General features: G+C 34.6%; 1 protein-coding gene across 50 annotated transcripts in view; it reads right to left on the bottom strand.

Moving 5' to 3' along the window:
- Positions 1-23,067, bottom strand: part of LOC125668793 (loricrin-like) — a 34,258-nt gene extending 11,191 nt beyond the window's left edge. For 19 of the 50 annotated variants that reach the window (XM_056141572.1, XM_056141579.1, XM_056141576.1 and 16 more), the window contains exons 1-24: positions 22,903-23,067; positions 16,280-16,397; positions 15,968-16,110; positions 15,657-15,710; positions 14,823-14,942; positions 14,592-14,621; positions 13,776-13,793; positions 12,530-12,547; positions 11,404-11,442; positions 10,912-10,950; positions 10,189-10,209; positions 9,701-9,721; positions 9,398-9,508; positions 8,185-8,289; positions 5,118-5,135; positions 4,899-4,922; positions 4,576-4,590; positions 4,371-4,391; positions 3,905-3,925; positions 3,684-3,701; positions 3,331-3,345; positions 3,119-3,139; positions 1,132-1,167; positions 852-887 (exon numbers count right to left, since the gene is read on the bottom strand). In XM_056141572.1, coding sequence (XP_055997547.1) covers positions 852-887; positions 1,132-1,167; positions 3,119-3,139; positions 3,331-3,345; positions 3,684-3,701; positions 3,905-3,925; positions 4,371-4,391; positions 4,576-4,590; positions 4,899-4,922; positions 5,118-5,135; positions 8,185-8,289; positions 9,398-9,508; positions 9,701-9,721; positions 10,189-10,209; positions 10,912-10,950; positions 11,404-11,442; positions 12,530-12,547; positions 13,776-13,793; positions 14,592-14,621; positions 14,823-14,942; positions 15,657-15,710; positions 15,968-16,110; positions 16,280-16,397; positions 22,903-23,005 — 1,165 coding nt within the window. In that variant the 5' untranslated portion in view covers positions 23,006-23,067. The remainder of the gene's footprint in view (positions 1-851; positions 888-1,131; positions 1,168-3,118; positions 3,140-3,330; positions 3,346-3,683; positions 3,702-3,904; positions 3,926-4,370; positions 4,392-4,575; positions 4,591-4,898; positions 4,923-5,117; positions 5,136-8,184; positions 8,290-9,397; positions 9,509-9,700; positions 9,722-10,188; positions 10,210-10,911; positions 10,951-11,403; positions 11,443-12,529; positions 12,548-13,775; positions 13,794-14,591; positions 14,622-14,822; positions 14,943-15,656; positions 15,711-15,967; positions 16,111-16,279; positions 16,398-22,902) is intronic. The other 31 variants (XM_056141589.1, XM_056141623.1, XM_056141690.1 and 28 more) reach the window with 23 other exon arrangements.
- Between the last annotated feature and the right edge of the window lie 3,586 nt (positions 23,068-26,653).

The raw sequence follows: 26,653 nt of genomic DNA, 5'->3' as shown, positions 1-26,653 counted from the left end.
CTGAGTGGTATATTACCATAATACAGAATCATAACGATCGCTATTTCTGTAACTACCCCCAAGCCAACAGGACCATGGATTTTACTTTAAGTTTGTATGATGAAGATAACCTTGGTGCAGAACAAACGTTTTTATACCTAGGCGTTAAACATATAAAACTTACAACCTGTATTGCAAACCCACTCTAGTACTGAGGGTCATGTGAACTAAACCTTATAGTTGTTTTAGTCTGCATTTGAAGGCTACAGCATAATCATAATATAGGATTATTTTTAAAAGCCTGCATACCAATGCTGTTCATAAATCATTTTTCAGACATATTAACCAATTTTGCTTGCAGTATTCATAACCTAGAGAGCTTTTTGTTTCAAAGCAAGCTCTCCTTTTCTAACGAAGAGGAAGATATATGTGTCCTTATTCGAAACCATCGCAAATGAATAGCATTTTATTCACTTTAAAACCGCACAAGAAACAAGAATCAATAGTATTGGTTCATTTTTCTTTGCAATTTGGCAACAACTGTGATTTCTTTAAATCCTCCTTTATTGATTTATTTATTTCATTTTAATCAATACATTTATTTTTCAGACTTATGGTAAGAAAGAGACGTTGGTAGATCGAGCAAATTATATTTTATTTACCGAAGAATTCATATATAGTCTATAACGATACACTATCACCAAGATTTTACCGATCAATGTTATTATATAAGTACTCCGGTCATACAACCATGTACATGATCTACCTGTAAAACTTTACAGATTGAAGTTTTATTTTCCCACGTAATCAGTAAAGGTTTAGTTTACACAAGCTGTTTATTGCTATGAGTATCAAACAATGAGTTATTATACCTGTACCTCCTGTTCCAGTTAGCATGCCTGATCCTCCTAGAAATGATTGTTATTGACATTGACAGTGTGTGTAAATACAATTATACACTATATCTAATAACAATATCATTACATATTATTATTTAAAGTTCATAGGGAGAATGAAATGCTTTTTTATCAAAGTTTCCATTAGAAACGTGGGATGAATAACCCTAAATTTACTTCTTTTCCATTCATTTGTAAAGGTTTAGTTTACACAAGCTGTTTATTGTTATGAGTATCAAACAATGAGTTATTATACCTGTACCTCCTGTTCCAGTTAGCATGCCTGATCCTCCTAGAAATTATTGTTATTAGCATTGACAGTGTGTGTAAATACAATTATACACTATATCTAATAATATCATTATATAATCATCATTAAAAGTTCATAGGGAGAATGAAATTCTTGAATTTTAAGCAATGCGAAGAAACCTACGTATGTATTAAGATTGCGGTTGTTGTGGTAAATGAGAAAGATGGGGTTTGGGCTCGTCGTCCTTAAAGAGGTTCGCACCTAATATTTGGAGTAATATCAATTTTTGGGGAAGTGTATTTTTGATTTCTATTTTGAAAGAGAATTAGGAAATTAAAAAGAAAAAGTGGGGGTCGTAATGCTTGTTATTGAGCTACAGTGTTCTAAATATGACCTTTTTGCACTTACAGATTTTTCAATTTAAACTTGATTTGTCTGTTAGTGTCAACACAACATAAGCAACACAAATCAATCATACATAAAATAGTTGCATAATCATGTCTTCTAACAATACAAATAAAAAAAAGTTTAATACAATGGAAATTTACAATTTGTAAAATTTCACATAAATTTCAAGGTCTTGTAATGGAACTTTAAAAAGTGGAGGTTAGAGATCAAAATTTTTAATTATTGGCGAAAATACTGAATTTTTATACAAAATTTCGAGTAAATTAATTTAAAGTCTTTCAAGAATCGCTGTTCTGTTTGGAAAGATATATCAACCAAATAATAAATTACAATATTTGAACTAGTTCCAAGTCTCAACTACTTGTATCATAAATTATAGAACTGAAATACGCGTATTGGAGTATAGAAATAGAAGATATATTGGATGAAACAGAAACTGTAATATGCAGATTTAAACCTTGTTGATTAATGCAAGGTGAAGATAAAGAACAGTGATCAATCTCATAACTCCTATAAGCAATACAAAATAGATAGTTGGGCAAACACGGACCCCTGGACACACCAGGGGTGGGATCAGGTGCCTAGGAGGAGTAAGCATCCCCTGTTGACTGGTCACACCCGCCGTGAGCCCTATATCCAGATCAGGTAAACGGAGTTATCCGCAGTCAAAATAAGTGTGCCAAGAACGGCTTAACAATCCTCCCGCCACAAAATATAATCCCTGTCAAACCCTTTCAAAATTTGAATTAACACAAAATGTTTAACTGGATAGGGTTCAGTAATAGATGTGTGATATGTTTGCACCAATGGGATCAGTATCGAACCAGTAAATACTTAGTTGTAGCATCATGCGCTGTTGTGCTCAAAAGCTCACGAGCTAACTTCCTTAAAATCCAGTTTGTAAATGCCCCAACAAGGATTCAAAACAGAAAATCATAAAAGGTAGCTTTCTTATTTACCTGTCCTGTTACTTCGAAATGAAGTAGATTTAGTTCATTATCACGTTATTATCTATCTGTTCTTACTGAGTTTATGATAAAATTATTTCGTTCGGAAAGATTTCCGAAAAACTTATTCTTCCTCATTTTTACCTGTCATCCCACTCCCACCTAAAAGGAATTCATTACATATGATCTAGTTTTGTAGGTCGGTTGAATTAAATCGACTAGACTGTACAATTTGACAAAATGAATTGCAAATGACATTGTTTCTCAAATATTCATATATACCTGTATAAAGACTATATTTCTTACTATCAAAGAAGCCAATATCAAACATATTCAATGAAACATAACAAACACGGTTCTTTATACTTGCAAGCTTATTTCAAACATAAAAACAAACGTCTTGTTGTAGCAATGCAAAAGATCTTTTGACTTTAGTATTTTTATTTAAAAAAAAACAGTAACAAGCAAGCCGCCCTCAGCTGTTGATCGATATAGTCTTTAACCAATTACCGTTTATGTTACTTTCACCTTGGCAAAATGTATTGAAAAAAGCAGTACATGCTTTCCTATAAGTATTCGCGATACGTGTGGAATGAAAAGTTCATCGCCAAACAGTTGCTCAAAAGTAAATGATTTACCTGATAGAGGAAAGGGGATTCCTGAAATCACGGATATTATATTACTTTGAACTAACAACGGTCTTCTCCATTTCTTTCTCATCAATATCGCGTGTTAATTTAATCTTTTTTTTAGCATCACACGCGGTATATATCCCATGTATTCAAAAATTTCATTTTTTTTTTCTTATTCTGAATATACTTGGAGTGACAATTCACGACTTCCTACATACCTGTTCCGCTAGAACCTACATTGTCAATGAAATTGATACGATTATGTCTAGAACACGATGTCTGCGTATTTGATGTTGAAATAACCTTATTAATTGCTCCTTATTAAACATCTTTACGAATTTCATATATTTTGATTATTTTAAACTGATAGCTTGAAAATAATAACTAAGTTTGTCAGGTGTTTAACGGCGTTTTACGAAGCCAAATCGCAGAATGTAGCCATTTTCTTTCGGTTAGTCTTTCACGTATATTCACTACAATATCCATCTGATCTTATTATGTTTGTTGAGAATAAAAATCAATTCAATTCGTTTACTAAATTTACGAGAACTTTACTTCTGATCAATTTTACCTGTCATTCCACTTCCGCCTACAAGGAATTTAATACCAAAAACAATTGAATTCAATAATCGATAATCCATTTTCTGGAGTTTCAGTTCGTGTAGCATTTCATTGAAGTTGAATCTGGATTAAAATCAGCTTGACTCTTCTAGACAAAGATTTGCAGTTGATATTGTTTACCTTAAATACAAAGATTTTATCTAAAACAAAATCTAATTTATTTTTGTCTACCTGTTCCTGTTATGATTCCCCCTGAAAATTACAGGTATTTGTGTTATTTTTCAGATTACTGTAAAATCAATATTTTCGTGGCTCACACTTTACTTGTTTCCACGATAAGCAACAAGACACCACAAAAGTTTGTTGTCTTCGAAATTAAGTGACTTCAGAGTATTTGAGAAAAGTGCAATCAATATCCTTTTTCCATCTGCTCCCTTGCTCTAAATCTAACAATTTGCTTTTATCAATTTAGTTTTCATATTGCTGTTAAGAGAACTTCATCTGTTTGGTTTATCATTCATATCACTTCTGCAAAAGCATTCAATGCAGCTGGTGCACATCAAAGGGCATGTGGTGATAACATCACTTAATCCTGTGACAAAAACCTGCGTTTGTGTTGATTGTATGTAAAAAAAAAAATCTTGATTAGTTTCCTTTTACCGTATTAAGCTTAATATGGAAAAATGAGATATTTTACCTGACCCAATAACGGGAATTCCTGAAATTAGATATCTTATTTTCAACGTCTAGATTTAATTTTTTTTTCTTTTTAAATACATTTTTTTTTAGATTAATGCGCATATATTCCTCGTGGTCTAAAATTCAAAGTTTTATGATTTAAGGATTTTTTAAATAAAGCATACGCCAATACTTCAAGCCACATTCAATGATTTTTGACATACCTGTTCCACCAGAACCTGAATAATTTTTAATGGAGATGGTTAGATAAAACCTCAGACAGTTTATTTTTAGTGTGGTTATGGCACATATCCTTAAATAATGCTATATTCATGGAACATGCCTTTTCCTGTAGATACGTTTCGTTTTGACATCTACGAATTATCCACTAGTAACTATCGGTACATGATTAAATATTGAAGAAATCATTCCATCATATACCATCCACAAATGATCTTACTCAAATACTAGCCCTTAAAAACAAACTCTGGTTTAACTCTCCATCTTCGGAATTTCATTATTCATGATATATGAATTTTATATTTACCTGTTCCAGTCATAGTTCCACCTGAAAGATAAATCCAATTAGTACAAACATGTTTTTGGAACATCAAAATCCACAGTTTGTTCTTGTATACAAAAAGACAACAAGAAAGCATTGGAACCTTACGTTTTCATTCTAAGATAATTCACGTATAATACAAACACAAAACATTTGGACTTCATTGCTATATTTCGATTTCTTCTGTAATGCATAAATTTATTGTTCCGGTCATAGTTCCACTTTAAAAATTGAAACAAATGAAGAATGAATTTTATAAAACAATAACATGTCGAATAGCAGCAAGGGGATTTCTTGTAACCGGATCTTAAGGGGATAATACAGACAGTTCTTTTATACATTTAGTTATAAGCTTATTCTGACAAGACGGTTATTCCGACAGGATAGTTCCACTACTTACACAGTAACGTTAAAACAAACTTTCTATCAAAGGAGGTCTACATGCATATCTTATTCACTTTTTTTTCTTTCTTTTCTTTTTTATTTTAGAAAAACGCGAAGTAAGATTCGAACCAGGATCTCCATATTGGAAAGTGTGGTCGAAGTACTACATTGAACTACTACACCACTGACACATCGTTTCATACTGTAATCTTAACCAAATTGTACAAAAATGTAGTGAACTTCCCCAATGGAGCTTTCCAATACGGAAGTTCCGAGTTTCCCAAGAGTTATTTCCCTTTGTCGAACTCTTCCGTAAATTATGACGTAAAATATGAGGACAGTGGGTACATTTGCTAATTACTATCGTTGTATTATTTCTTATAAGATGATATCCAGAGTTTCTGAGACCATCCTATCTCAGGGAAAAGACAACTTTAGTGAGTTTATGAGTATTGGATAACAAAATGGCTCAAACAAATATTGTTAATTGCCATCTTTCTTTGATAAAAGATATAAGAGGAAACGAATAATGATTCAATAGCCAATTTGATGATCTTATTCAAACAAATTTTCTTGATATGGCCAGAATATGCATACCAGTGATTGATATAAACAAAAGTTACGCTTTTATTACATTAATCGTACGTAATCGTTATGTACAATGCCAGTCTACGATATAATGTATACATTGTGTACCCACCATACGTCATAAAATGCGAAAGAGTTCGACAAAGGGAAATAACTTTTGGGTAATTCGGAACTTGCGTATTCATTTAAAACAGTGTTTTCCATTTCGTATATAATTTAATTATTTGTGATATTTATAAAGAACTATTTGGGCCTGTTAATTACTAAACCTCGAATTTCTCTGAAGAAGAAAAAAAAGTTAGTTTTACTTCGAAATCAAAATTTAGAGATTAATTGTTACATCATTTAATCATAAATACTTTCAAACAGCCATAGTCATAAAAATTAAAATGGAAGAAATTTGGGACTGGCGTATTCATATTTTTGAATATCAGTTTGCATTACTAAACAAATGTCTTTGTAAACAGTAAACATGACCATGTCATCAATGACGAATCTTTTGACAGAAATAAAAAATAAAACGAGCATTGTTCGTGGTTTGTATGTGATTGAGCTATGATTTCATGCAGATACATGTATCGTTTTCATTTTAAAAGGAGAGTGTTTTCAATCTTATGGGGTTTTTTTCTTTCTAAAATTAACATATGCCTGTTCGAGGCATTGTCCCTCCTAAAATTAAAATCAAGTCGTCAATGTATTTCAAATTTCAATTTGATATCAAGTCAACGCTGGCAAAACTTTGTTAAAAGCAAACTTTGAAAGAGACTTCTGGTGATTTAGTCAATTGAAGCAATGCTACGTGATTATTATGAGTTACAGTCGTTCAATCTATGAATGAAGAAAGAGACTTGATTTGAAGGATAAGACAAAACAGTATAATGCGTGTAATAGACCGTGTAATGTGTGCCTTTAAGCAAAGCAAATCGTAAGCGAAACAAGAATTAAGCATCAACACGAGTTTTATACACATATGCTTCATTGAAAATAATGGGCATCAAAGCTAAAATCTCTAAATATTCATTTCCATGTAGGCGACATAATTTTGTGGATAATACCAAAGACCAATACTTATTTCTGTCATGCAATCACTATCTTCTAATACAAAATGGGGTTTTAGCAGGTTAGGGTAGAAAATCAAATAAGTATACACACAGGTATAGTTCAAATGACATTTTAAACTGGTTTTTCAGAACTCCCAGATCAATAAACATTATGATACCTCGGATAAGTCCCCTTACCTGATGAGCACAGGTTGCAATATTTTGCACACTGATCACGTGCAAAAGCAGCATAGGCAGAATTGGTACAGATAGCCGTTCCAAATGAAGCACAATTTGTTTTGTCAGCGCATGAACCTGTTGCGGAATTCAAAGCAAGCAAAGCAACCACTTATTCTGCAGCGAAAAGCATCTCAACTTCACAAATAAACTATCAACACAAACAATCATCTGCAAACGCTATAAGATTTCATGTTCACAAAGTAATGAAATGTTGGCAATTTCAATGTATCGACTATGTACTTCCGAATGACGTTTTATTTCTTTGGAATATACCACTTTCATATATACGTATACATTTATTTCCAGGACGACGAAAGTCATCAAAAACCCGTACATGTATAGCAAACATCAAAGCATTGTCACTGTAGAGTATGTATAAGTAAGGAAATCTGCATTTATAAGTACAACGAAGGAATTAATGAACAGGACTGTTATAAACATATCTATAGATCCTGTCACTGAAGCTTTTCAAAACTAGATTACACCTAAATTACCGGCAACATATCGTCGTCATGATCATCATCAGTGACATCATCATTATTTTTATTATATAAGTACACCTACGACCAGGCCTGTCACGAACAAACCTTTAATATGCAATTCAAGTGTCGCAATTTAAAAAAATTCTTATAAAACAAAGACCGTGTATACCTGTTCTAGACATAATCTTACCTGCATCATTTTTCAGATAGAAATTATAACTAATACATTGCAGAGAATCTTAAATCTAGAGCCCATCTGCACATCCACACCTACTCATTCAAATCATGGAACTGCCACACCTACTCATTCAAATAATGGAACTACCACACCTACTCATTCAAATCATGGAACTGCCACACCTACACATTCATATCATGGAACTACCTTTATCCAGTGTTCAATTTTGCATTTCTCCACTACTTTACAATGAAGTTATATAAATGTTTCAATCACCATATATACAGTCAGATGTACGGCCAAATTGTAAGCTAACCTTGTTACCACTCATATGATAATATGAAAATCATAAAGTATACCTGTTCCGGTCATAGTCCCACCTGTTCCGGTCATAGTCCCTCCTGTTCCGGTCATAGTCCCTCCTGTTCCGGTCATAGTTCCACCTGTTCCGGTCATAGTCCCACCTTAAGAAGAAGATAAATAATAAAGTTAAAATTCAAAGAACACGAATCAACAAGGAAAAAAAAAAGGATGACAAGCCTTGTACACATATGATACAACTAAACAGAGGCAATCAATGAAAAAGAAAAACAACTTGATATTTTATTCAACTATTCATATCTAATGAGGCTAACGGTTTTAATTTGTATTCTCTCTCTCTTGATAGTATAATCATTTGTTGTCGGTTTTTACCTGTTCCAGTCATAGTTCCACCTGACAATTAATACACCTTATGAATTTGATTAAATATTTGAATCTCTCTTGTTTCTTTAATGAAAAGAAATGCCTTTTTGTACTGGGTTTTTTTTTAAAAAATTATCATTGAAACGAGTTCATATGCTATTTCAAAATACATGTGCATCTAACAAACGAAGCGAAAAAAGTGGGGGGGGGGGGGGGTATGAAAACAATATGCAAAAGCTTCAAATGTGCTCTTTAACAATCAATTACAATCTTTTTCCACCGCGTTCAAATTGAGCGCGGCTGACGTTCCCTGTCATTCTACCTGTGAATGCAACAGAAATATACTTTGATTCAGTAATAATTATAATTCTTAGAAATACATGTACTAAATACCATAGCTAGATCGTCTGTCATTGATCGAATATAAACATTTCTTGTTTATTCAAAAAATTAGATTAAGGGGCGAAATCAAAAGTTCAATGTCTGGCAAAAAAATTAAATTTACATAGTTTTCACCAAGACACCCCCCCCCCCCTTTAAAACCAAATATGATGAATGTTGAAACTAATCGACTAACCTGTAAAAACATGCGATTATAAATGACACTCTGTATACCCCCCCCCCTTTTTTTTTTTTACTGTTTATTTAAAAATAGAGAGTACATCAAAACTATTAAATGTGCATTTAAATGTAATATTCTCATGTGGTGTTTCTTTTTCCACTAAAGTGTTATCGATGTCAGATGACAGAAACTTACGGGAGATTTTATCCCCCCCCCCTCATACTATTTGAATTTAGCTTTTTATCCTACATCGATCTTTTGATCTCGCCCCTAAGTGATATAAAACGTGTTCAAAGTCAGATGAAATCGTTGTTCGGCACACTCACACTTGTTACAGAAGCGAGGGCAGTTTGTGGTGGCCCACTGTGTGTACTGTGGATCGGTACAGACGGATGTTGAAAAGGCAGCACAGTTGCTAATCTTGTCAGCGCAGGAACCTAACAAGAGGGTAAAAATTCGAAATCAGTACATATTCTGCCGTAAAATTCAGCTTCAAATTATTTTTGTTTTTGAACATATGTAATTGATTTTTGTTTTTGTTTTTTTGAACATATGTAATTGACTTTTTTTGTTTTTAAACATATGTAATTGAATTTTTTTGTGTTTGAACATATGTAATTGAAGTTTACCTGATGTCATACTTCCTCCACCTGTAAGTAAATCAATAAATGATTTATTATAGCGACGTGTGTTATGTATAGCATTTGATAATAATGGTACAGTGTAGATTCAAACACAGGCCCACGGACCTCTCTCTCTCTCTCTCTCTCTCTCTCTCTCTATATATATATATATATATATATATATATATATATATTCCAGAAATAAACATAGAAAATCTGCACTAGTAGTAGAATGATAAGAATATCACAAAGCAGATATAGTACACTCCACTGGTTTCTATTTCGTCAGGAGTATAATGAATATTACTTAGTTATAAATGCACACGGTGACAGAAAAAAAGTACAATTTCACTCTTTAAATTGAATTGTTTTTAACAGTATTTTCAAAACATTTATTGAAAGGAAGAAGTGGTGTTATTTTACATGAGAGTACCCAAGAAGCAGGAAAGTACACACACTTTTTTTGTTTTTAAACATATATAATTGAAGTTTACCTGATGTCATACTTCCTCCACCTGTAAGTAAATCAATAAATGATTTATTATAGCGACGTGTGTTATGTATAGCATTTGATAATAATGGTTCACTGTAGATTCAAACACAGGCCCACCGGACCTCTCTCTATCTCTACCCCCTCTCTCTCTCTCTCTCTCTCTCTCTCTCTCTCTCTATATATATATATATATATATATATATATATTCCAGAAATAAACATAGAAAATCTGCACTAGTAGTAGAATGATAAGAATATCACAGAGCAGATATAGTACACGCCACTGGTTTCTATTTCGTCAGGAGTATAATGAATATTGCTTAGTAAGTACACACACCTTTTTACATGTCAAACATATGCCTTAACTTATCTAACACCCTAAACAGATATCTTAGTTTTCAGGGCTGATACACAGTGATACCGCACCTCCTTCTCTGAAGTATTAAGAATATTGTCATTGTTTCACTTGAGACGATTTGTTTTGAATTATGTTAAGATCGCGTCTCCAAAATGAATACAATCAAAAATACTAAACATTCAATTTGTTTTTGAAGGGCAAATTCATTATTTCATCAATAATTGCATACCATACCTACAAAGTTCATGTGCAGTCTGAAGTCGGTATCATGTTTCAAGATATCCCAATTTTCATTAAACACATACGAATTGGAAAATATTTTACTTTTATAAGAATGTATGTAATAAACGTTATTATAATGTATACCTGAAATTACAGAGCCGCCTCCAGATGGAGCTGATGTACCTGAAAATACAGTATGAATGCATTTGTATTGAATTGCCAAGTGAGGGGTACATTTTCTATCTATTAAATTGTCAACCCCCTCCCCCATATTACGATTTAGGATTTTGAAGTGTCATGCAAAATCAGATCTTCTCTCTCTCTCTCTCTCTCTCTCTCTCTCTCTCTCTCTCTCTCTCTCTCTTAATTATTCAAAATTCTCAAAAAAACTACCTCTGTGATGAATACATACATGTTCATATTCTAACTTGTATTTATTCATCAGAGCTTGACTCGGCCACTATTCATATGTATATAATAATGCCCACTTCAAACACTAAATCCTCCCACCATCAAAAGATACACCTCACTCCCAAACGTGTTTTCTGGTGGGTATTTGTTGTTGTTGTTTTGTTGTTGTTCTCAATAGGTAATCCTCTTAATGATACAGTTTTTGTACTTAAAGTATGCGCTCACCAAAGTGAAGGCTGAATCCACCATCTCCACCACTAGAGCCTGGAAAACGAATTAATTAAAATCACTGTTTGAAAGTGTCATTAAACGCATGTGGAATTTCAGACAAAATTCAAACGGTATACGGTAAGATAGTCATGGTTGCTATATTGGAATGCGATTGGTTTGGTAATCCGGTAATTCGCAACCCCATATTTGCTTCTAGATTCTTTATTTGAATCATGAAGGAATTCCAAAGCAGCTGTGTTTCAGATATAAGCAAATATTGGAGAAAGCTATGGAAATTTCTTAAAATCTCAGTAAACTTGATATATGTTTATGGGAATTTATCAAGACTTATTGAGTCTATTTGGAGAGTAGATTTTGATGAAACAAAAAGACTTTGTGATAACCAGAACACCTTACAGAAACTTAGAACTGACAGATGAAAGGTGAAGATAACGAACAATGATCAATCTCATAACTCCTATAAGCAATACAAAATAGACTGTTGGGCAAACATGGACCCCTGGACACACCAGAGGTGGGATCAGGTGCCTAGGAGGAGTAAGCATCCCCGGTCGACCGGTCACACCCGCCGTGAGCCCTATATCCTGATCAGGAGTTATCCGTAGTCAAAATCAGTGTGCCAAGAACGGCCTAACAATCGATATCAAACACGTCAGGCAGCATTTGACCCAATGATAGGTTGTATTGGCAAACTAGATCAGATGTGTTTTTGTTATTTCATTTCAATTAAGAGAAGTGCAGGTCAGTGGCATTTTCAGACCCATTTTCGTGTTTACTGGAAATTTGGATTATCTCCCTTTACAAAATTTATTTATTTCTCATATTCATATTTTGTGTCTGGTAAAATTATAAGACATTGTTAATAATACTTTTGATAATTTAGAATAAATTATTAAACGTCACAAAGGTGGCAACACACGACAAACTGTTTTACAGACTTATTATTCATTGAAGGAGGATAAGGCTGGTGTTTTAGTGATGAGAGGATTATGGAAACAAATAGCAATTTAATGGGTTATTGGGGGTATCAAAAGACTTATTGCATTAATATAAAGAGAATTGCAATTTATAATTGTAAGCTCCTCTATAAACCACACTAACTGGTATACTTATAACTTACCACCACCGCCCGTTGATCCTGTTTTAATTTTTGAAAACAATTAAGGATTGAAAAACATGGATTTTAGTAGTGCATATTGCAACATAATTCTTTATGTGCATATTTTATTTTCCTAAAGAAAGGAATATAAATACGGCACTACCCTTTATTTCAAAAGCAAAACTGAGTCAGAAAGCTCTTGAAATTTCATTAAAATAATCGTAGACTGGTATGCTTACACACCCTTTACCACCAGCAGTAAAGTCAGTTTTGGACAATTAAGCATCATGTATGTATCTTTTAAGTAGTAAACGGTTTAGTTTGCAAACATCTGATAACTAGGACATGCTATGTCCAGACAGAAGCTTAGATTTGACCGTGTAATCCATTAGCGTTGTATAATTTCTAGAGGACTGCAATCGTTAAGATTTTAATAAGCAAGAACACCCTGCTATGGTGGTATATTTCTGTCATCACTTGGCAGATGATTATATCGACTTGTCAGATGATTATATCGACTTGGCAGATGATTATATCGACTTGTCAGATGATTATATCGACTTGTCAGATGATTATGAATTGAAATCCTCGTTTATATTCTCTCTTTATCTTTTAATTCTGCCAGTTGCTGACATCTACTTTCAGTTTTGTTATCTGAGGAGTCAACGAAATCTTCTGACAAGCAGAAATAATTATCTTGGTTAACGTTAGAGTTAGGCTTGTCAGATCATTAGATTGACTTGTCAGATCATTGTGTTGACTTATTAGAGCATTATGTAGACTTGTCAGATCATTGTGTTGACTTATTAGAGCATTATGTAGACTTTGTGTTGACTTATTAGAGCATTATGTAGACTTGTCAGATCATTGTGTTGACTTATTAGAGCATTATGTTGACTTGTCAGATCATAAGATTGACTTGTCAGATCATTGTGTTGACTTATTGGAGCATTATGTAGACTTGTCAGATCATTGTGTTGACTTATTAGAGCATTATGTAGACTTGTCAGATCATTATGTTGACTTATTAGAGCATTATGTAGACTTATTAGAGCATTATGTTGACTTATTAGAGCATTATGTAGACTTATCAGATCATTATGTTGTCGAGTGGATGTCACATTTTGGGACATGAAAGGTTTTTTACGATCTGACAAGTAGACATAATTATCTGACAAGTCCAAATCCTCTGACAAGTGATGACAGAAATATGCCACCATACCCTGCTAATCCAAAATGATCAGAATATCAAATAAGATATACTTACCACCACCGCCTGTCGATCCTGTTTCAGAAATTAAACACAAACGGTTCATATATTTAGCTAAGCTTGCATATTTAAAAATGTATCAGAATGTATTAAACAAAGCAATGTAAAGCATACAAACCGAATATAACGTTGTTGTTTTATATTTACATTTCTTCACCTTGCATTGACATTGCCTATGTTTTTGCCTTGATATTTTTAATTTTAATGATATTAATTTCCTTATGAATGTGAACAGTATGTTTGTGAATCTTAGTAGATGTAGTACTTCTAATTCAACGGCTGGGAATTCCGACAAAAATGAAAGAATAATGTAAATATTAAAGATAAATTTCAGTTTTGAAAATACTTGTAGGGATGAACGGCGACGCTTCTCAGTGCAAATAGGATTGGTTTTCCTTAGCAATGTATAATCAAAGGGATGGAGATAGATCGCAAGTGTTTTAGAATTACATTAGAATTGGTTATACAAATTTCTCCCTACCCTCCAAACTTTATGTGTGAGAATAATTTGGAATCTGATAATCTCATCTTAAGGATTATGAAGTATTCTTTAGTTGCACGAAATGATAACTTATATTAGCGTATTTAAAGTTTATCGTGATGGCAACTGATGTAATAACCATGTAACCCATCTTCTATATCGAAATAAACGCTGTTGCTTCACCGCCAAATGCGCCAAAATAATCCCACTAATATAAATACACATACGGCATGGTTATGATCAAGAGAACTTATTGAAGTATTCAAATCTCAAATCATGCAACGTGAAACATGCGGTTAACAAAATGGTGGAAAGTGAAAACTTCAACTCACCATGGCCACTGCTCATTGATCCAGAAGAACCTGTCAAAATAGCCCAGGTTATAATTCACGTTTACAGAAATATTTGACCAAAGTGTATATAAAGTATACATAAACGAGGTGCGCATTTCACAAAAAGCCCTTCCAAATGCAAATAAAATAGACTGTTAATCTAACCTATTGAAATCGTGTATTATTCATAGCTGGGTTGTTTTTTTCTTCTACAAAATATGAGATACTTACCTCCGCAGACATTACAGTATTTGGCGCAATTTTGTTTCACCCACTGTGTGTACGTGGGGTCACTACACACGCCCTGTCCATAGTTAGCACAGTTGTCCATTGCATCATGGCAAGTACCCCCTACGGATATATTTTTTTTTTTTAAAAACAATATTATACTGGTAAATATATCTACCTATACTTACTCAGTTTATATAAACTGTATTGCATTACCCGAGGAGTTATGCGTGCCAAGGGACATAGTTGTTGTCTAGAAAGACAATCTAATTGAGAAGTATTTTGAAAAATATTTTGTCTCAATATTGAGGGATATTTTGAAAGACAATAATTGAGAAATTGAGAAACAACAATTTGCTATTGTTGGAATAGCCTGTAAATACATATTTTTATTACACGGAAACATATCGAAAAATACCGAGTATGAATTAAAATTTCCATATTACGAGTAGTAGGAACACTTTCTGTAATTCGAAGAGGTTTCATCTGTCGTCATATGTTTTCTTTTGTTTGTCAAGAAATTCAGATATGGTAACATCTACGGCGGCGCCCCTCCCAACTTTGTAAAACTATATTACGTGTTTGTGCAACGCACGTGTCAGAATGTTTGCCCTTAGACTACAGTGTATTATTCGCCAAACATGACAAAGAACAACATCTTTGTTTATATACATTCAACAGTTCAGCGATAACTATGTTCTTAAGCTTTCCATCAGAATATAATTAACATTGAAAATCATGTCTCAATATTGAAAGCGGTTTTTTTGGGGGGGGGGGGGGGTTCTTCTTTTTTTTTTTTTTTTTTTTGCCAAAGTTTAAAATCTTGCAGATTCTTACCACTCATGAAAGACCCCGAATGCTGAGAACCACCGCCCATGTTTATAACAGGAGCTGTAAAATCCAATCGCTTTCAAATTAATGAACTTGTTCTTCATTTGTAATGATAATAGAAACACAAAATTTATAATGAAAAAAAGCAAGACTAAAGATAATCATGTATAAATTAGATAAGTGTTGAAACTTCGTCATATTAACATATACATGTATTTTAAAATAAATTACTTAAAATATGACATAAATATACTCGATTAACTCAATAACTCTGTTATCGACTTTATGTAACTGTTAGTGTGAGTCACGTGACCTACCGGATGTTCCTGATACTACTTGGCCGGCGCCGCCACTGCTGCCACCAGAGGGCTGGAAGTTACATTTGGGTACGGAACAGCATTGGGAGTTTGGATCTTTTTGCATGTAACATCCGTCAGGGAGAGTGTCATAATGTGGGCAACTGCAATATATCAAAGGTCATCATATCAATACTCTATCGACAACATGCAATCATCAGACGCCAGATAATAAGCTGATGTACGAGGTATTGATACCTTATGATAAAGACTCATTTAGAAACATGTATAGATATTCTTCAATGTAATGACAAGTATTGGTTCTCAACATACACTTCTGTACAGCTGTAGTATCCACTTGTTCCGTCTTTACACGTGCAGTGGTATTTACAGGGCACATCCCATGTTGTGCCCTCTGGGTGAACTGTCCCCTCATACAGACATCCTCCACCTGAAATACAGGTAGACGTACAAATTTGTTAAAATACAGTTACACGATACATCTTTACTAAAATACAGATAGACGGTACAGCTTTACTAAAATACAGGTACACAGTACATCTTTACTAAAATACAGGTACACGGTACAGCTTTACTAAAATACAGGTACACGGTACAGCTCTACTAAAATACAGGTAGACGGTATATCTCTACTAAAATACAGGTAGACGGTACATCTTTACTAAAATACAGGTAGACGGTATATCTTTACTAAAATACAGGTAGACGGTACATCTTTACTAAAATACAGGTACACGGTACAGCTTTACTAAAATACAGGTACACGGTACAGCTTTACTAAAATACAGGTACACGGTACAGCTTTACTAAAATACAGGTAGACGGTACAGGTTTGTTAACATACAGGTAGACGGTACAGCTTTGCCATTGTTGGATGTTGAGGATTAACCGATTTGATATAGTGTATATATACTACTCAAAATTTGATAAGGATCATAGATACTTTTCTGTTTAAATTAAATTTAAAAAATTAATAACTGCATAACTGGCAATATTGTGTCCAAGTGAAATCCAAAACGTCTTCAACAAACTTGCACGTGCATTTCATGCTATGGGAAATGCGTTTCTCATCACAGTTTATGCTTTTGCTACCATTGCACGATTTTCACTCAGGCTTCGGTGTCTGATTCTTTCTAAAATTTCAAACTCACTTGAGTGTTTACACTACGTTTATCAAAACAATGCCCACTCAACGTGTAAGGCGTCGCCTGACGACAGAACAACTGGGCAGATGTATTGAAATGCTTGACGCTGGCTATTCACAACGTGACGTTGCAAATGAACTAAACGTCAGCCAGAGTGTTGTAAACAGGGCCTGGAACCGACAGCAAACTTTTGGTACAGCAGCACACCGACATGGGGGTGGTTGTCAGAGGTCGACAACCCAACGCCAAGACCATTTTGTGGCTCTTCAGGCACGACGCCATCCCTTCTGGAGAGCAATCAGCCTACGTAACGACCTCCTGGACGCCTCGGGTGTGAATGTGTCCACTCAGACGATACGGAATCGGCTTCACAATGCAGGTCTCAACTCGAGAAGGGCATGTGTTCGAGTCCCTCTGACTGTTCGACACCGGTGGGAGCGATTGGACTAGGCTGAAGATCATGTCACTTGGACACAGAACGATTGGGTTCAAGTTCTGTTCACCGATGAGTCCAGGTATTGTTTGGACTTTACAGAGAGGAGGCACCGAGTGTGGCGACGACAACGTGAACGTTTCCATGATGCCAACATCAGTGAACATAACCGTTATGGTGTTGGTTCAATCATGGTCTGGGGTAGAATCAGCAGGGATGGAAGAACAGATCTTCATGTCCTGGAGAGAGGAACAATGACGGGGGTGCGGTACCGGGATGAGATCCTCGATGTTTACGTCAGACCCTACGCTGGTGTTGTTGGCCCTGAGTTCATCCTGATGGATGATAACGCCCGTCCTCATCGCGCCAGGGTGATGGAGCAGTACCTTCAGCAGAAGACAATTGTCCGTATGGACTGGCCAGCGCGCTCGCCGGACTTGAACCCGATTGAGCATGTATGGAACATGCTGCAGGTTGCCCTTTCACGCCGTAGAGCACAACCCACGACTTTGGCAGAGCTCGGAAACGCCCTCGTGGAAGAGTGGAACAACATTCCCATTGGAAACATCCGGGTGCTTATTTACAGCATGGCTCGACGTTGTCAAGCCGTCATTGATGCAAGGGGAGGCCATACCCGGTATTGACACTTCATCGACTAAGTGTAATGATGGACTATCCCCAAAAACTGTGTAATTCTTTCTCTGGTTTGCTGTTAACTTTTTGTAATGAAATGCCTTTTGGTGTTGTTATCAGATTTCAAGCATTCCGTATTGATGAAAGTTCATACCGTTCATGAATTTTCATTCATAACCTGAGTAAACACATTTCTGAGTCAAATTTATGTCTTTTGTTATGTTAGTGGTAAATTACACACATATAACCTAGTGATCCTTATCAAATTTTGAGTAGTATATTTAAAATCATATGCATATAGTGTAATTTGTAATACATAATTGACTTCCTGGTATATTTCAAGGTGTACCAAATTTCAATGGAACGGTAAATTTTAGTGTAAAGGAAATATCATAATCTAAAAATTAAAGGACAACTATGAAACATCTTTATTTTCTTTTTAACTTTATTTATTTATTATTATTGTTGGTGTTGTTGTAAATCGAGAGTGTAAGTAATGGAAAAGTACATGATCATGTCTACACAACGGTCCAGTCATAACTTTCATTTAATTCCTACCATATTTTTAAAAGATTGTACAAATCAATATCAACCTCGAAACCGACCTTTCTCGGAAGAAGTAATGAATATCACAAAGAAATTCCGACCTTTTACATTACATAATATGGTTATCTTCGTATCTAAATTTGGATGTTTGGGATTGACTGGGGTTTAGTTTAATACAAGGTGAGTTTTCTTTCGTCGTTCGTGACATGTTATCTTTCCTACATGGCCTAGTGTCATGGGGTATTCATGTACGCAACACACAGCCCACAATACACCAATCCTTTCTCACAAATTAAACACGTGGGAACTTATCTTTTGGTGACACTCTTCTGCTGGAATACGCTAAAATGTGCGAATTAAGTGTTTAAAACATTATTTTAGTTAGAACCATGATTAAGATTTATGTATCCAATTTTTTGGTTTAAAAAACATTGCTGGTCACCATTTTGGGCATGAACACCTATATACACGGTTGAAGTTTTGGGTAGTAAAGTGGGGTACAGCTCGTAATTAATGGAGGGTAATCAATAAAGCTCTATATATAGAACATTCACATAGAGACAGATTAAATATTTGACTTTTTTTTCATATGGTTTGCATGGAATTATGACAGATACTGCGTCAATAATTCTTAAGATGATTGTCGCATTGGGAAAAAAGAAATGTCTCTGTCGGTATTTAAATCACGTTGTGTTCAAGAATTTGGAGGGCCAATATACAATCTACCACTGCACTACAATGTCAGACTAACGCAGATAAAGTGTACATATAATTGTTGAGAAATGTAGTGAAACTGAGCATGCTCAAAGAAACACGGGATTCTGGGATGAATTAAGTCAATGCATGGAAGTTCAGCCAGGTATTCCAAAAGACGATATTTCTTTTACAAAATAAAAGATGATCCTCGATACAAGTAGATCTAGTTGAGAGTATAGCGTTAAATTCTACATTGAAATAACAATATCGGAACTGCAAGAGTGTGCACAGGTTTATTTCAACATCTAATGGAGTAGAAGTTTCTGGAGCATAATGCGTGCAATGTCATAGAAGCAGAACATGTCATGAACACATTTTTTTAAATATATATTTTTGGTAACCCTTACCAACGAAGTTACAACTCCAAACCAATGATTCACAAACACAACATCGGAATGTACATGCACTACTTTATACAAAATAAACTCTAATGTACAAAATAAACACATACGTATATACTTATCGTAATGAATACAAATACATGCATGGTTATCATTTACGTTTAAAAACCAATATATTGTCTTGCATATTTTGAGTATTTAGACCAATTTAGCACACGAGTTTAAATTCTTTATAGTCATTCACAGGGGCAGATTCAGGAATTGTGGTTACGGGGGGCGCCACTGTATGAGGCGGGGGGGGGTGCCTTGAGGCCCCCAGTGGATCCAGGGCAAAGCCGTTGTGGGGGCCATGGGGGCGAAGCCCCAGGAAGCTCCTGGATTTTACAGATTTTATAGGGCTTGAAATAGGTCTCCTATTTAGTCATTTGTACTATTTTCTATCATTTTTAATAAGGTGAAATTAATAAAATGACGCAAATTTTAAGAGTTTTTGGAAAAAATGAAGTTCTCCCAATAAAGTAATTTAATAAATCAAAAGATTTTGTCATTTATTTCTCCAGGAGTGGAAGAAATTATTGCTTCTCTTATCGTTGAGAACATTTTTCCAAACAAGATACCACGATTCCCCCCCCCTTCCCTTAAATCCGCCACTGTTTCATTAATATTGGACTACCTATTTGACTACTTGCGTAGCGTTGTTTGTAGTGTGTGTTGCCCGCCAGGAAATTCACCAATGTCCAAGACATAAATTCATGATTAATTACACGGCTGGGCTGTACGTAATGACCAAGGTTATATTTCTTCAATAAAGACTTTAACCATGGGCTGAAGCAATAACTCCCTTTCCCTCCTCACAAGACAATACAATACGTAATTACGTATCGTGATACCTCGATGGCGGTAAGGTTATTTTCGATAGGGTACAATACAAGAATATTTGATGCTTAATGTTTTCATGTCTTCAATAGCAGATTATTCATGATATGTCAAGTTCAATACGCCAGTTTCAAGATAAGAGTTCTTCTGTGTAGGAGGTGCATTTAGTGGAACTTTAAATGTCTAAGTGGGACAGAGTGGACCTACAGTCAGTGAGGAAGACGATAAATGTATTAAAACGGCTTCTCTTTAAACATGTAAATGTAGAAAATACAAAATACTATCGAAAGAAATGTTTTACTAAAGTGGAATCATAAAAACAATGTCATATTTGCAAGTACTATCCTGGGTTTGATACGTACTAGCAACGAAATAACGTGATATAATAAGAATTACATGTATTTGATTACTCCCTGAATACTTATAACTTACCTAGTTTGTGTATCAGTCTAATTCGGGTGATTAAATTGTGTATGAGAATTCACTTATTTGTCAGACTCTCGCATGTAAACAAGTTGTTTTGCGCTTTAATTTGTAGGAGAGTTCTCCAAAGGGAAATAACCCGGACGTATCGCGAAACTGACATATTCAAAGATCACTTGCATGTCAAATTCGACTAAAATAGCTGCACAACATACCACGCGTTTATTGATAATTTATTAGTGCAAAACATTTGATTTAAACACTGAACAGACAGTTTTCTGTGTGTTTAAAACCAAAATACTTCCTTACAGCGACACGATACAGAACTGGAGCATTCTTATTCTTCGTTTCCGCCATGTTGATTACGGAGTTAAACGAGAGGGGAGATTGAACCCAACTATTATCTTCGGGACTGTTTCTAATCAAAGTCATTCATAATGAACCGAACTAAAATTTGTAACAACAAAAAGGAGAGAAAATGCCTTTCTTTTTCTCTTCAAAAGCAATTACGTTTTTCTAACTAAATTCATTTACATATACAGATAAAAGTGTATCTTAAAGTACTGTCAGCCACGTGACATTTCCGTTGTTGCTCAGTCTTTCTCAGCTAACATATGCAATTATAATCTCGGATTAATTTAATGAATCGATCTTTTTCTGTGTCTCTCAGATAAAAATAATAATGAAGGACTCGAAATTTAAGCAACATGTACATCAGTTCGCAGCGTACTCTTCTTGGACTTGTATTTGACGATGCATACTATCAACATATAGAACAAGGATATAGGATAAATGTGTCCAAGTTCTCAAGGCATTGGATTAAAGTATTTTGCGTATTATGCCATCGTGATTAGACACAAGACTATTAAATTTGACTGGTAGTGGTATCAATTTGCAATATATTTTAGGGATTTTAAGGTTCAGACAGATTTAACACAAGAAATTCGTTTTATAAAATCGATGTCTATCAGTCACTTTTGACCATTACAAGAATTAAATCTTAGTCTGATCTTGTCTATGAAGTTGACGTATTCAATTCAAATTTTAAAAACTATTGTTAATCTCTTTTCAGTAAAAGAAATTACATATGATAATCCAGAAGAATTCTATTATCTGCCAGTAATTATATAGTTTATTACTAACACAAAACACTATAATCTCCTAAGAATTATATCCTCTGCCAGTAATTATATAGTTCATTACTAACACAAAACACTATAATCTACTAAGAATTATATTATCTGCCAGTAATTATATAGTTTATTACTAACACAAAACACTATAATCTACTAAGAATTATATTATCTGCCAGTAATTATATAGTTTATTACTAACACAAAACACTACAATTTACTAAGAATTATATTATCTGCCAGTAATTATATAGTTCATTACTAACACAAAACACTATAATCTACTAAGAATTATATTATCTGCCAGTAATTATATAGTTTATTACTAACACAAAACACTATAATCTACTAAGAATTATATTATCTGCCAGTAATTATATAGTTTATTACTAACACAAAACACTACAATTTACTAAGAATTATATTATCTGCCAGTAATTATATAGTTTATTACTAACACAAAACACTATAATCTACTAAGAATTATATTATCTGCCAGTAATTATATAGTTTATTACTAACACAAAACACTACAATCTACTAAGAATAAAATTGGCAAGTCTGTAACCGACACAGACATAATGACTTTCATAATCAACATTAATATGAATATTAAGCACCAAAAAAAAACCCAGAGACAGATGCGTACCTGCTTGTCGCTTCACTATATGCCTAGTCCTGCGTACTCCTTTGAGTTCCTCCGAAGTGACGACAGCAATGCATACAACGGCAAAGAGAAAAATTCTATTCATTTTTAAAGAACACAAACTTTTCCCGTTTTGATTCAAGGCTAAGGGTCTATGGTTGTGCTATCTTTCCGCGGTTGCACAGTCCTTTATATACTAGTGCAGTGGTTCCTCTGATAGCCCCAATCATGACGTAATGCATTTATGCTGATTCGTAGAGTATGATATCAGGGTTAAATTAATTATTTAAAAGTAAAACTTAAAACAAATCCATTCGTCTTATCCGAGTGTTTGCTCACCTAGGCTGGACCCATGATGTTTTCACTGATAAGATTAATTCGATTTTTATTCATCGTGACCATTACAAGTACATGTGTGTCTCACGGAAAGGGGAATTAATTATATACAAAGCCATACCAGTGTTGCAAAGATCACGCATTAATAATACACTCATTTGACGATTTTCTGAATTAATAAGTGCACACTCTTAAATTATATTCTTACATGTATACTCTACGTTGCTAAAGGTAGTATTTTGACCTTACAGTGTTCTGAAGATAAGTACCACTATATCTGTTGATGTATTGTCTCAAAAATTCAATCAGTAGGGTCAATAGGTAAATCACACTCAATCAGTAGGGTCAATAGGTAAATCACACTCAATCAGTAGGGTCAATAGGTAAATCACACTCAATCAGTAGGGTCAATAGGTAAATCACACTCAATCAGTAGGGTCAATAGGTAAATCACACTCAATCAATAGGGTCAATAGGTAAATCACACTCAATCAATAGGGTCAATAGGTAAATCACACTCAATCAATAGGGTCAATAGGTAAATCACACTCAATCAATAGGGTCAATAGGTAAATCACACTCAATCAATAGGGTCAATAGGTAAATGACACTCAATGTCGATCTTCAGCATGAGAATGTGATATACTGTCCTACATTGCATCATAATGTTTTTCGTAGTATTTACACACGATGACAATTAAACGTGGACGGACGTTTCGAAAACGAAGTTGTTATACAGTACATACATATCGGTAACTTTCAAAAGATTCTTTAAAGGGGGGATGGTAAATATTATGAAAGGTGAAGATAACGAACAGTGGTTAATCTCATAACTACTAGAAGCAATACAAATTAAAGAGTTGAGCAAACACGGACCCCTGGATATACTAGAGGTGGGAGCAGGTGTCTAGGAGGAGTAAGCACCCCCTGTGGACCTGTCACACACCGCCGTGAGCTTGATCAGGTAAACGGAATTATCCGTATTCAATTATACTTCTTTTAGAATGAAGCCTAAATAAAGTTAAGAAAGTGAAATAACGTTTTGCATCGTACATATCTACCTCCATCTTCGCTAGCCAAGGGTTTACGATCCACTTCGCTTCTCTACAAACCCTTGGCAGATTTTGTGCGATTTTCGTAGCCTCAACTTTCAGCATTATGATTGGACGCAGGGAAAGTCCATTGCTTAATCAGAGAACGTGTTACGTTAGATCACGTGCAAAACAAAGGAATTTAAATACCTACAACTGTCACTCGGCCGTGTATCAAATACATATCCAAACCAATGATGCCACGTGCGCAGTTCAGACTCGTATCTGCGTAAAGAAGTGCATTTTATTTACTACAGTACCGTACCATAAGTTTAATATTAAACATCCCTTGTAATTCGATTCTATCCCAGATTTAAATAATTGCGTCAGCACTATTTCCCTCAATTTGGAATTTACCTTTCACACGTGGGGTTATTTTTAGACGTAGACTCAACGACTACATATATTTCATGGGTTCACACATGTTTATTTTCTAAATAATATTCTCACTGATTTCTTTTTCAAGTATACAATTAAGAGATAGTTAAATCTATTATTAATATTTTGAATGATTTGCATACCACATTGCGTTACTCTCTGAGCGCAGCCATTTCTAAACAACTTTTAAACAGTAGCTGAAACACGCATTTTCATTGGATAAGCATGATATAATCCAAACAGCGTTGCTTTCTCCATCCGCTAGAGGGCGCCACTGAAAGCTACGAAAGTCGCATTAAATCTGCTAAGGATTTGTAGAGAAGCAGAGCGGATCGTAAACCCTTGGCTAGCGAAGATGATGTACCTCCATTTATGATAGTATATGATAGCTTGAGCAAAACTATCATTATACAAGCAGCTTAGTTCAGAAAAACTTTCCAAAGGTAACGACTAATCAAAGTACTGAAAGTACTCATGGGAGTTGAACATTGTGGAAATTCAGATAGCACTGGAAGGGTAGGGGGATGAATGACTGAATATTATCATGATTTTAGATACAAATCAACTGTTGTTGTTTTTCAAAGCGTTACAACAGCAAACATGGATAATGGAAGGCTAATAGGCCACAACGCTCCTCGAGTAACTGAAGTCGTGTTGTTGTTTTCTAGAATTTCACCCCTTTATGTTCTCATGAAAAATGTGACCACATATTATGGCCCAAACATTCAAATCAATATGGTTAGCAATGCCTTGCAGTTATGAAGAAGTTTTTTCCCCTGTATATATACATTAAAGTTTAATCCTAGTTGTAGCTAATTCTAAGGATTCATTACTTGAAAAGGTAGTCCAATATGCTAAACTGTCACCTGAGTATACTACAGTCCTGTAGAGGATCAATGGAATGGTAAATAATTGTATAATAACTCAAAATAAATGAAATGCAAAAAAATTAAAAATCGTCCGGCATCGGAGATGCACAAGCCGAGTTGCGCAAGGAATGGGCATAGAGGGAACCGGCAGAAAAGTTTGCAAGAATTATCAAGCAGGGAGCAAAATTTTGCGTACATAAATTTCAGCCGACTTAAATCCTTTGTGACCTTGACCTTTAACCCTTGACCAAAATCAATAGGCTTCTTTGTCTCATCAAGGGCGATAATCCATCTAAGTTTAATTGAGATCCTATAATTTGTTAAAAAATTATAGTGCAGAAAACAAAATTTTCTCCAAATTTCAGTCTATTTATAGCCAGTGACCTTGACCTTTGACCTAGTGACCCCAGAATCGATAGGCTTCCTTGTCTTACTGAGGGTGACAATCCATCTAAGTTTGATTGAGATCGTATGATTCGTTCAAGAGCTATGGTGCGGAAAACAAAATTTTCTCCAAATTTCAGTCTATTTATAGCCACTGTGACCTTGACCTTTGACCTAGTGACCCCAGAATCGATAGGCTTCCTCATCTTACTGAGGGTGACAATCCATCTAAGTTTGAATGAGATCCTATAATTTGCTCAAGAGCTATGGTGCGGAAATGAAACGTTGATGCGTGCCCGCCTGCCCGCCCAAAGGCACTTCATCAGATCATAAGCCTAGTTCGACTTCATCGCAACTCCGCTAAAAATGAAACACTAGTCAAATAATGTTATTTATTGCCAAGGTATTTGGGATATTATACTGTGGCTCAAACAGGGGGTGAATGAACCTGACAGTATGGAAATCATATAGTGGAATCAAACTTGTGATGCTGGAAATCTATAGTGATTAATAAACTATACATGTACAAAATCCATAACTATTTTTTTTTTCAGTTTGTGAGGGAGAATCCTCATGTCTCTTTCATCTGTAGACAAATAAACTGTAGACAAATAAACAATGTGTTTTGACCAGAGCAATTTCCAATCCTTTTTGCAGCATAAATTCAACATTGTGGCAACTGGGTTAAACTTTGAT

This window comes from Ostrea edulis, chromosome 1 (genome assembly GCF_947568905.1).
Source record: "Ostrea edulis chromosome 1, xbOstEdul1.1, whole genome shotgun sequence".
Classification (NCBI taxonomy): domain Eukaryota; kingdom Metazoa; phylum Mollusca; class Bivalvia; order Ostreida; family Ostreidae; genus Ostrea; species Ostrea edulis.
The sequence above is the reverse complement of the archived record's forward strand: the minus strand, read 5'-3'. Positions and strand labels throughout refer to the sequence as shown.